Consider the following 13,198-nt stretch of genomic DNA (forward strand, 5'->3'; position numbering starts at 1 on the left):
TATGTGACTCCAGATCCACAGCAACGTGATTGACTTTGAATTGGCTTCTAAAATGGCCTAGCAAGCCACTCAGTTGTCAAGAATGTGGCTCATCACTACCAGGATTCCCTCATCCTGATGGTCACTTTTGTGTGTGGCTGCATCAAGCTGCACGTAGACCCTCAGTACACAAACACCAAGCATCACAGAGTTCCATCTGTTCGCAGTGTTGCGAAGGATTGGTCTGGCCACGTTGCTGCAGAATGCTCCATTCAGTTGGACCGTTCTGTACCTCGTGGAAAAGTTTGTACAGAAAAACACCTTTGACCACAAGTCCATCAGGCAGTGGTCCACACGTAACATCGAGGGCCTGCGGGAAAAAAGAAATGGTGGATTGTTCCCTGAGCAGACGGTTAAATGAATTTGGCAGAATGCCTCATCACCAGAGCTTACAAACAAGCACCAACATGAAGCTTGGCTGCTGGTGAGAAGATCCCTCTCCATCAAATCCTTCCTACACGCCGAGTCTCACTGCCTCCGCACGCAGCCCTCGAGACAGCTGTGGTGGGGAAGAGACTGTCATCTAACACCTTCTGGAATGTGCCTTCACAAAGTGAGTCTGGAAAGAGATGCAGTCATTTTTGTTGAGGTTCATCCTGAGCAGTTCCCTAACGCAGGACTCAGTGCTCTCTACAGGCTGTTCCCAGGGCGCAGACCAAGATAAACATCAACTGCTGCTGGAGGACCATCAACTTGGTGAATGACGCTTTTTGGTCTGGCTGAAAATTGCTTGTATTCCAATGCAAAGAGCTGTTGATGACAAGTGTTGCAGATTGACACATTTCAAGGTCCAGGACTACAAGCTGAAGGACACACTAAAGCATGGGGCAGCCACTGCAAAGTTTCAATTGGGGAAGGCCACTGTCTAAAACCCATCTGCCATAGTACATCAAGGGTCTGGAAACTGTAAAATCCCTTGGGCTGTATGCAGCAGAGAATGTTTGACATGAAATGTAAGTGTACATCGTAAATAAAACCTGTAGTATCAAGTGTAGTGAGACACCTCATGTACTGTATTGCAAGAAACCGATTTGTCTTGCACTTTATGTAATGCTAAATTTGAACAGTTATATAATGTACTTTTACAAATTTTAGGAATAAAGTATATTTTTGGAAAAAACAATTAAGGATGGGTAATAAATACCAGCCTTGCTACAGACACCCACATCCTGTGAATGAATAAAAAAAGTCCATTCTTTACGATGCTGTTCATCATTTACACTGATGAGGCCTCTCTCTCAACCTCCCATCCCCGACTGACAATTTTCTGAGGCAGTTAAAGAATTACAGGTAAAGCCTCCAAAAAGAACGGAATCTGATATTTCTCCCCCAAACAAGGGGAAAGAAAATTCCTCAATTGAAGTTGGCCACTCTAATTCCATTTCTCTACCTTTTCTCATGTCCTTTTAAATTCTTTTTGAATAGTCCCCTTTTCAATTATGTTGGTCCTGCCTCAGTATTCACTTGTGGTAAAACATTCCACATTTCACATGTGTGAAAACCTTTCCTCTAACTTGCCCTTTGTTTTTCCAGTGCTAATTCAGTCCATTCCCCTTGTTACAGATTTTCCAACCATTGGAAATGCTTCACAAGATAGCTTTATAAAAATATTTCAGAATCTTTAAAATCTCTATCCCAAACAATCTTCTCTGTGGCAATGAAAACTTATCAAACTCATAACTATAACTTCATTTCTGGCGTTCTAGTGAATCGCCAGTAACTTTACCATGACTATAATATCCTTCCTATGATAGGTTGCTCAACAATGCATCCAATAGTCTAGCCTTGGCCTAACATGTTTCTTATACAAATGTATCTCATTTCCTTTCTTTTAACTCAATTTGTCTTTGGGTTTTTTAAACTTAAGATACAGGGATAGACCTTTCAGTGCCTCAAACCCATTCCACTATTCAATTAGATCATGACTGATTTGTATCTCCGTTGTGCCAAATTCCTTGATCCACTTAACAAAAAAAAAATCAGTCTCAGTCTTCAAAGCTTCAACTGATCCAGCATCCACTGCCTTTTGGGGAAAGAGTTCCAGATTTCTATTACCTGTGTGTGAAGTAATTCCTCATTTCACTTCTGAACAGCCAAGCTCTAATTTGAAGATTGTTCTGGATTCCCCAACAGAGGAAGTAGTCCCCATCTACCATATCAAATAATGCCAGAGGTTCTTTCCTGTCCATTTGGGAGGGTAAACAGAACACCACTGCATTTGTATTTTCTCCTTGTCCTCAAACAAAGGTGATCGTCAGATGCACATATGGCTAACTCAGGCATATATGTTTAATCTTTGGGAGGTGCAGCAGTTTGGACTGGGGCGGGGGGATGGGGTGTTAATGGTCCAGAAATATTGGAGATTCAGCATTGACTGCAGAAGGTGGCAAGATTGGGCTGGACTATGACAAAAACATAGGAACAGGAGGAAGGCCATACAAGCCCTCAAGCTGGTTCTGCCATTCTGTATTAGCTCTACCGCCTTGGTTCCGTAACCCTTAATATCCTTGCCTGACAAAAACCCATCAATCTCAGGTTTGATATTTTGGACTGACCCCAAACCTCAACAGGAGCGTTCCAGATATCCAGTACCCTGTGTGTGAAGAAGTGCTTTCTGATATCATCCCTGAACAGCTTAGCTCTGTTTTAAAAGTTATATTCCATTGTTCTGGACTCCTCCACAAGAGGAAATAGTTTTGCTATTGAATCCTCTAATCATCTTAAACACCTCAATTTGATCATCCCGTAATTTTCTACATTCAAGGGAATACAAGCCTAATTTATCTAGCCAGTGGTTGGCACTTATATGAAGAATGGCCACTTGGGCAAGGTTACCAGAGGGTGGCCACCTACCGTGGACTGGACCACAAGTCATCTTCAGCAAAAGACAAAACAGTGCAGATGTAATAGGTGGAATGAGCTTATTGGAAAGTGGATTGGGGCTTAGAATGAACAGGAAAGTTTAGTAACATTGATAAGTTAGACATAGAAAAGCTATGATGGGGTAATGGAAGGGGATGAGATTCAAGCTGATGGGAGGAGAGGTTGGAGAATTGAGATGAGGGAGATTTCCCATCAAATGCCAAAATTTATCTTGTCTTGATCATGACCACTGTCACTCAGATGTGAATAAAATCAACTACTAGCCAAAAAACAGTTTGTAGCAAACATGCTCTTTAATTACAACAGTTTGCTGTATTTACAGAGTATTCGTACTAAAAATAATTCTCACCAATTGTTAGGTGATGCACCTTTCATTGAAAAATATTAAAAATACAAATAACACTGGTTTTACTTTACAAACAGGTTCAGATAAATTCATTAGCAAATCAATATTTGCTATTAAAAAAGCAAGATATTCATTCCTTAGTCACAATGAACTACGACAATGAAAAAAAAACCATTAAGCAGACGAGCACTTTAACACACCATGAGTTTTAAAAATAATGGAAGTTGTGTTTTCTACAGCTTTTATGAAGTAACAATAGGGAGCAATTTCCGCGTTTCCTCATTAAATGATTCAGTCATGCTCTGGAGCCTTCACACAGCCCAGCTTATATCCACTTCTTTTCACAGAATTCTCGCATTACACTAATTTAGTTACTCTGATAAATATCTTGTATGTTACAATTATAAAAAAACTTGCATTCATATAGCGCCTTATTACATCTGTTGAATGTCTCAAAGCGCTTCACACTTTTTGAAATGCAGTGATTGTTATGTAGGCAAACAAAAGCAGCCATTTTGGCCAAACAAGATCTCACAAACAATAAGATGAATAGCCAGTTAAATCGTTTCTGGTTGAGGGAAGAACGTTGACCAAGACAGCATGGAGATCTCTCCATTGTCACATGAGTTTCTGACACCTGCCTCAAAAGGCAAATGGTACCTCACATAATGACAGCTCCATAATGCAGTGGAGGATTAGACTGAAATATGGGCTCAAAGTCTAGAAATGGGAATTAAGTCCATGACCTTCTGACTCAGATTAGTGTTAGCAACACAGCCAAGCCAAAACAATTATTTCTTTACTGTCCTTCGATGACAATTCTGAAAGTCATTTGCTCAGGATTAAACAACTATTTGGAATTCTACTACCATGCCAACACAGTATTAGATATGTTCTAAGGACCAAGCAAGTAGGCTGAATCCAAACTACAATCATCAGATCACGAGGAAGCTAATTGAAAATATATTCAAAAATCAAATTCCCCCACTGGATAATCACTGGTGCAGGTGATAGAGATTTTTCATTCTAGATGTATTTACTTTCTCAGCCAGCACACAGAGTAAGCAATCTGTGAAGTCCAACATGGTGAAGACAGGCTCCAAAAATAAGAAACTAAAAACATTTCTTTAAATAACTTATGACAGTGAGCTAGACTGCCACAGTACATAGAAAATTACGTTTTGCTTTGCTGTATGAGCTTGGCACTCATGTTTCTCAAGCTGCCAGGTTTCAATCTGCATATTCCATGAGTCTCAACATGGCTCAACACTTTATCCAAACAAAGGGAAATGGAAGGAGGAAAGGTTTGGGCTGCCTGTCCATACAAAAGCAACAGTAAACAATTGGAAATCTAGAAATGCTAAAGACCCAAAAGGGAGCACAAGGGGATTGAAAATAAATCAGTTTATGAAAGCTTTCCAATGTCGGGAATGGTTGTTTGAGTTGTCAAGTAGGTGCATAGAGGTGGATGTGGACTGACACACTTTCTCTGCTAGAGAGACTACTTGCCCACAATGTCAGGAACTATCCCTACCCCAGCTCCAGAACACGAGTATACCATCACAATAAGCCACTGCATAGCAGAACACTATTATGGAAACCAGGACAACCTGGGTCATAGTTCTGCGAGAGGATCTGTTTCTGAACAGTACAGCAATATTAAACCACAACCTCACCAGAAGCAGTTCAAACTCAAAAGGGACGTTGAAGCCAATAGCAAATCATGAATTGTCCATGTAACTGCTCCTCAGCCTATACGACCTGTTCTTCCAACAGATATAGACTCAATGGGGAAAACGAGGCGTGGTACATGCAGGAGGGAAGGAGCAGTAGCGACAGCCTTTGGTGATGCGTACTTAAGAGTATCTTTCCAAAACAACATCACATTAAAAATATGAAGGAGGTTTTAACTTGTAGTGATGGCCAACAGTAGTGACCAGGAAGGATTATTTCAAGCTCTGTCTGGCCTTTAAAAGAGCAATGACAGAGACTGTTTTTGCATCTAAATTTTTCAGGATAGAGGCCTGAATGTCAGTATTGATTCATTAACGGGATTTAAATCAACCAGCAACAATTAGAGTTGAGAGATTAACCTGCCTTTTACCTGTTCAGATCCTGATGTACATTTCCAAAAGTCATTTTTAATTCAGATTTCCAATATGGAGGGCATTACATTTTTATTGTAACAAATGCAGCCCCCTCCAACCCAAAACAGGAAAGAACCACTCCTTGCTTCATGCAATGCATTCTGGTAAGGATGGGAACTGTAAACAGGTTACTGTGTATTTTTACTTTGGGGAAGAAAGGAAATATTTATTATATATAAATTGTTCTGCAGAAATGTCTGCAGTCCTATAGCACCTCTCCAAACCAGCTACCAGTTTCCATCCTTCCCACAATACACCATGAAACATGTAAGAGTCTCTCCACCACTTAAAATGTCAAAGGAGAATTACAAGCTATTACATCAACTGACTATGGCTCAGATCGCTCAGCAAAAGGTGGTCAGTGAATGGTTCGTTGACATTGAGAAAAATCGATATTTTTTTTTTTAAAAAGGTGAGAAACTTTCTAACTTAATTGTTTTTAAAAAAAATCCTCGTTACTAGTCCCTACACTGAAGCTATTGCTAAACACCGTACACACCACTATCCTTAGTGCAATGCACATTCAACCACAGCGAACATGAAGACCAAGACTTAAAAGAAAGTAGTGTTGTGGTTAGTTATGCAAACCTATTCAAACGCAGCATCTCTACTGTAGTGGTCCCATCAGAATGGCTGAATTCTGCAGCAACCTGCCTATCTGAAGATCAGATAGAACAGAACTTAGAAACTATACATGGAGCCCTGAATTCTTTTTTGAAGTCTTACATATTCCACACTTTGTCACATCTCCAAACTCAATGCATTTATGCCACCATTGTTAAGTCAGGCTGGCAATTTCAAAAGGATTCGAGACAAAACATGAAATACAACAAATAACACTAATAAGAAAAAGTCATGCACACACAGAACTTAAAAAAGACCAGACCTGGACTAGAACAGAAAAGTGTCTTAGGAACTTTGCTCTTGGCAGTGCAAGGCCAAATTATGAGGAGGTAGAACAGATTAGTAACCCTTTAAATCCATTATATAACAAAATGTGCACCACATGCAGCAATCTAAAATATACAGTGAAAGATACAGTACTAGAAATGTACATATAGTATACAGTGAAGTACACCACACAGCAAGAAGAGTCAGTGTGAAATTGAAAAATCAAACTGGGTTTTTCCAAGGGGATATCCTAATTTATCATCTTAACCAACTTTCCATCCCAGCACCCACAATTACTTGTAATAAGTATAAATGAACAAAGCTCATTGCAAATTACAGAAACAGATCAACACAACTCAGCCATGTCCCAGCAGGTCTTTCTGGGGCCTCAGGGACACATATAAAGGTTAAATCCGGGTTCCTATTCATTTGCATATATGAAGTTATTTATAGGCAGCCTTGGCGTTCAAATTTAGGATTTGCCTATCACTGAGGTAACAGGGTTAAGAGCAGTCCTTTACATACCTGCAGACCCACAAACTTCAAAAAGAAAACCAACAAATAAAAAACAAAGTACAAAACAGACTGAATTGAGAGTTACAAGTGCTGGACTACCAAAAACAGGGGCACAGGAGGGACATCACAGAAACAGCCCAAACAGCAATTAGAACAGGTTTGTACATTTGCTGCGCACAAGGTCCAAGTCTCTACACTAAACTACGCTGTGTAAGGATATTAGAATGCTTCCCCAAATACCCAAGCTGTGTGGACCATGACCAATACACCACAGTGGAAAGAAGTGGATTTTTTATACCTACAGTTCACACCAGTGGAGTTGCCATAAGCAAGCTGCTGGTTACTTCAGAAGGAGGGGCTGGAAAAAGAATCAGAGCACTTCATCTAAAGTCATCAGGCACAACATCATTATGGATGAGGCAGACTATAGGGTTCAACTTAGTTCATTTATCCAGAATCCATTGCTGAAACACACCTTTGCTACGCTATCTGGATGTCTATTCCATGATCAGTCAGTTTCAGACAACCAGTAGTGTGGAAACAAGACCTGCACCAGCTGTCAGCCAGCACACCCAGCACTGACACCAAGAGAAAATTAGCTTCAAATCTTTGCACTCAGTTTTACAGGAAAATGACTCAAGTCACAATCAAGTGCAAGTACATTGAACAAAGTGTTCCTACATTACCCTAAGGAGGGCTGTTCAGAGAGTAATACAAGCAATCTATGCTAGTGCTAGTGATGTTACTGTAATGGCGCACTGTATAGTGCCTGAAGAATTACATCTCTGAAGCCCCTAACCGTTTTAGTTCTTTTGATTACTGCTCATAAGTGGCTGCTTTAGAAGAGGCCAAAATTACCATAAGACTCACTCCTTCCTCTCAGCCAGTTTAACATTATTGTGAGATTTCAAAACTTTGTAAGTACAGACTGAAAATCTGGAGTTAACAATACAAGACAGAGACAATGGCTAAGTGCTGTACATTTTAAAAAATAAGTTATACAAGGAAAAACAAACACCTGCACGTTTTTGTGCAAAATGTATTTGTTCCACGTAAGACCATGTTAAAAATGGGACTGAAGTTCCAACCTCTACTGTCAAGTATATAATCCACTTTATAAAAAGCCTTGCACTTTTTAAACATTAAAGTTTCATCCACTGCCACTCTAGGTTGTGCACAGCAAGCATTCCAGTGTTTACTGCAGTAGGTACTCAAGTCTTCAGAAATTCAGATTTTAATGTGAAGTGAACTCATTCCCTACAAACTACAGTAACTTTTTGATATCCTAATAAGGCAGAATATGGGTCCTTCCCCTCACATTAAAACGAAACACTCACGGTTTAATTTTGCAAATTAAGTAGATTACCTCAAGTACTGACCTACATGGGATGGGACAGAGCAGTGAGTTTATTACTGTTGATATCTCCATAAATACTAACATTCTGACAGATATTCTAACTTTCAGGGATGTGTTCTTCTTGCGTCATTTCAATTTCAGTCTGGTTCAATTTCTGACCCCCCCACCCCCCCATTGTGCGAATGCTAAAATTGCAGCAAAGTTAACAGCTGCACAATTTGCACTTCTATTCGTTCATAGAGCTAATCCTTTCAGTTTTCACACTTCCTGCTGGAAGGATAGTAACCTTGATGGGGAAAGAACAGGGAGAGGAGGAGGAGGAGGAGAACTTGGCCCTTGCTCAGCTGAGGAAGCAACATAGCAAGACTTCCTCGAACTGCTTAAAAAAGGTTATGTGTAAACATTGAGTGACCAAATCCAACATTAGCATGGGGTACAGTCCCTGCAGTTAGCTTTAGAAACTTGCCTCCGGCTGTCCCTAACTCCAGTTAGGGCTCAGTTATTCAAAAACCTGCCCAAATTTTCTGGCCTTCTGTTGCTCAGCCAGTCTTTCTATTAAGGCATGGCTAGATCAACAGCAGAAAGAGAGAGGGAGAGAAAAGACAATAACGTGTTAGTCAGAACTCCTCTGCTTCGAAACTTTCATACTCTACTGTGTGGAATCCAGCAGCAAGCAGCCTCCGTTTGCATTTGCTTCATTGGCAGAATGAATGTCCACGGAAGATATAAATATTTTGGGCTCTCTGACTGCACATGGTACTGTTGTAGAGCTGTCGGAGGAAGCTGAATCCATGTCTAGCTCAGCCTCCACTTGCCCTGCTCCCCCTCTGTTCAATGCTGGGTTCTGCGTCAATGTTTGGTCCGGCAGAAGACTATGCAAGCTTTTGCCCTTCACAAGGAGCTCAGTTGTGTCTGTGTACACATATTGGGCAATAGGGCTCTCACAAACAGAGGTGGAAGCCTTTTGAAAGCACTGCATCGACTTGCTCTCACTGTCAAACAAGTTGTGTGGGGCATTTTCTGAATCTTCTCGTTTTGATTTCCACGTCCATGGTTTTATTCCAGCCTCTTGCACCTTCTTAGCCAGTTTTTGAAGAATGTCTTGCCCTTTTGTTGATCTGATAACCTGCAGTTTCCCTTTAACTGCTGATCTTGAATCTTTTTGATCCTTTCCCGGAGATTCTGCAGTATAGTCCTTGCTTATTGACTTTGACCAGTACAAAGCATCCTGTGTTGGCTTTTTAAGGCCTCCATTTGATGGTAGTAGGTCTTTTGTAGATTTTAAATTCTGGCCCGTTGCATTCACATGCTGTTCCCCATCCTGCATAGTCTTAAGGTTCCTTGATGCTACATCAATGGCTGTTGATACTGTATCAGGTACTTGTTCTAATTTTTCTGAATGCATTTGCTTGACCATTTCGTCTCTTGGCTGTGTTGATGATGATGTATGTGAATAGCCCTCTATGTAATAAAAACAGTGAAAGAAATTTTACTACACTCAAAAAGCACAACTTACCAATTGTTCAGCACACCTCAAGGGCAATAAATACTGGCTTTGCCAGCGATGCTCACATCCTATGAGCAAATGAAAAGAAAAGTGGAGATGAAAACCAGTGAAATTACATTTTATGAACATGCCAACAAAAAAGATAAAGTAAATACACACAAAACTCAAAATTCACACCGTGCTCTGTCACATTCGAGGCCCAGTGGCCAGATCCAAATGTGTTACAGTATTTCATTTCAGATAGGACACAGATTCACAAACTCAGTAGGGGTTGATTCCATGGCAGCGCTCAGCTACTACTGCCTTCAGCAACGTCTGCGCTGGATCAACACGCAGGAACCCAAAGGATGCCAATGCCCATTCTCTCAGAGCTGCAGCTTAGAGTCAGTTGGTTATTAGTGGGAACTATGGCCTCCATCTGACCCAGAATGTCAGGTTCCTCACAGCCACAAGCTGAAGCTGCAATAATACCTAAAAGTTGGAGAATTTTATAAAAACCTACAGTGGTGATTGACAAAATCAACAAACTTTTTTTTTCACATTAAAGACCAGAATTTCAAAACAAAATAATGCCGTAAAAATGTCAAAGGATACATTGGTAGTCTTCTGTATGTAAAATCTTTCCCTGTGCTGCAACAAACTCGTCTCCTTTCCTTACACCCCCATCCCCTTATTAAAGCAATACTGTACTTTTCTGTAAGAGCACACAAGTTCAGCTTTCTTCACATGCTGAGAGAGGGTCTTGTGTGTCAAGTCTCAGCCGTGGCTCAGTTGGTAGACTTCTCACACAGAATCAAAGATTGTGGGTTCAAGTTACACTCCAGAGACTTGAACACAAAAATCAAGGCTGATTTAACAATCGGGGTGCCACCTTTTGGATGAGATATTAAACTGAGGCCTTATCTGCCCGCTCATAATAGATTCCATGGGAGTAGGGGAAGTCTTGGCCAATATTTATTCCTCGACAAACATCACTAAAATCCTGGATGAGGAGATGGATAGCAGTCTCACTCTACCTTAGGATTAGGCAGCGTTGCACATTCTCAACGTTCTTAACTTAGAAATAATTATAAAACTATCTCGGCACACTCTTTAGAAGCAACTATACCTGAAAAAGCTAAATGTGCCTCCTCTTGCTGTGGTATGACAGCATGCCCTGGCATTAGTCCCTTTATGCCGTGCACCTCTGTCTGGGAGATACAGTCCCGTTCTCCAGACTCACCACCATGGGGGGACACTGCAATTTTCTCCAGGAGAAGGTGAAAAGGAGTTCCTATGCCAATTAAAAAGATTAAAATTAAAAAGTTTCCAAAACGTCTGAATTTAAACACTAGCATTTAAAAAAATAAGTAATGTATCAAAAATCGAGTGTGATTTTGTGGCTGGATGTACTGTTCTTTCCACTTTACTTGGCAGCACACAAGTACTTTTTGTAGAATGTTCGGTTGGCTCTTTTGGTAACACTCACCTCCCAAGTCAGAAGGTTCAGTTCCGACACTCGAGTGCATTGCTGGATTGTCTTTTGAACAGGACATGACATTACTTGAAGAGCAGGGAGCCATCCTGAAATCATGACTAACATTCCTCCCTCAACCAACACCATCAAGTACAACATTAAGAAGGTGTGACATAAGACGGTGATGTAGTGGTAATGCCATTGAACTGGTAATCCAGAGGCTCAGACTAATGCCCTGGGGACATGGGTTCAAATCCCACCATGGCAGCTGGTGGAATTTAAATTCAAATTAATAAATCCAATTAATTAATAAAAATAGAATTGAGAGCTAGTCTCTGTAATGGTTCCATGAAACTACTGATCGTTGTAAAAACCCATCTGGTTCACTGATGTCCTTTAGGGAAGGAAATCTGCTGTCCTTACCTGGTCTGACATGTGACTCCAGATCCACAGCAATGTGGTTGACTCTGAAGTGGCCTAGCAAGCCACTCAGTTGTCTACAAAGTCCAAGAAAAGGAATGAAACCGGACGGACCACCTGACAACGACTCTGGCACTGGAAACAATGGCAAACACAGCCCAGTCGACCCTGCAAAGTCCTCCTTACTAACATCTGGGGGCTTGTGCCAAAGTTGGGAGAGCTGTCCCACAGACTAGTCAAACAGCCTGACAGTCATACCCACTGAATCTTACCTTACAATGTCCCTGACACCACCATCATCATCCCCAGGTATGTCCTGTCCCACCAGAAGTGGTGGCACAGTGGTATACAGTCGGGAGGGAATTGCCCTGGGAGTCCTCAACGTTGACTCCAGACCCCATGAAATCTCATGGTATCAGGTCAAACATGGACAATGATTACCACCTTCTGCCCCCCACTTGGCTGACGAATCAGTGCTTCTCCATGTTGAACACCACATGGAAGAAGCACAGCGTAGCAAGGGCAAAGAATGCACGCTGGGTGGGGGACTTCAATGTCCATCACCAAGACTGGCTCGGTAGAACCACTACAGACCAAGCTGGCCAAGTCCTGAAACACAAAGCTGCTGGACTGGGGCTGTGGCAAATGGTGAGGAAACCAACAAGAGGGAAAAACCTACCTGACCTCTCTTTTAGGATACCCACCATCGTGTTGTGTGACACTTACCACCATGCTAAATGGGATGGATTCTGAACAGATCTAGCAACTCAAACTGGCCATCCACGAGGCACTGTGGGCCATCAGCAGAATTGTATTCAACCACAATCAGTAACCTCATGGCCTGACATATCCTCCACTCTACCATTACCATCAAGTTGGGGGATCAACCCTGGATCAATGAAGAGTTCAGTTGGGCATGCCAGGAGCAGCACAATGCATACCTAAAAATGAGGTGTCAGCCTGTTGAAGCTACAACACAGGACTACTTGCATGCCAAACACAGGACGCAGTATGATAGACAGGGAAAAGCGATCCCACAACCAGCAGATCAGATTGAAGCTCTGCAGTCCTGCCACAGTCATGAATGTTGGTGGACAATTAAACAACTATCAGGAGGTGGAAGCTCGACAAATATCCGCATCCTCAACGATGGAGGGGCCCAGCACATCAGTGCAAAAGAAAAGGCTGAAGCATTTGCTATAGTCTTCAGCCAGAAGTGCCGAGTGGATGATCCATCTTGGCCTCCTCCTGAGGTCCCCATCATCACAGATGCCAGTCTTCAGCCAATCCTATTCACTCCACGTGATATCAGGAAACGCCTGAAGGTGCTGGACACTGCAAAATCTATGGGCCCTGACAACATTCCGGCAATAGTACTGAAGACTTCTGCTCGCAAACTGGCGGTGTCCTAGCCAAACCGTTCCAGTACAGCTACAACACTGGCATCTACCCGGCAATGTAGAAAATTGCCCAGGTTTGTCCTATATACAAAGAGCAGGCCAAACCCAACCCGGTCAAATACCGCCCTATCAGTCTACTCTCGATCATCAGCAAAGTGATGGAAGGGTTCGTCGATAGTGCTATCAAGCAGTACTTGCTCAGCAATACCCAGAGTCGGAGACAGAGACAGAGCAAG

At 41.8% G+C, this 13,198-nt stretch overlaps 1 protein-coding gene across 6 annotated transcripts in view; it reads right to left on the reverse strand.

The window, feature by feature from the left end:
- Positions 1-3,193: 3,193 nt before the first annotated feature.
- The window catches only part of LOC137353139 (uncharacterized), a 136,837-nt gene continuing 126,832 nt past the window's right edge, over positions 3,194-13,198 (reverse strand). For all 6 annotated transcript variants that reach the window (XM_068019176.1, XM_068019177.1, XM_068019180.1 and 3 more), the window contains 2 exons: positions 10,795-10,959; positions 3,194-9,640 (listed from right to left, as the gene is read on the reverse strand). In XM_068019176.1, the coding sequence (XP_067875277.1) occupies positions 8,829-9,640; positions 10,795-10,959 (977 nt within the window). In that variant the 3' untranslated portion in view covers positions 3,194-8,828. The remainder of the gene's footprint in view (positions 9,641-10,794; positions 10,960-13,198) is intronic.

Source organism: Heterodontus francisci, chromosome 40 (genome assembly GCF_036365525.1).
Source record: "Heterodontus francisci isolate sHetFra1 chromosome 40, sHetFra1.hap1, whole genome shotgun sequence".
Classification (NCBI taxonomy): domain Eukaryota; kingdom Metazoa; phylum Chordata; class Chondrichthyes; order Heterodontiformes; family Heterodontidae; genus Heterodontus; species Heterodontus francisci.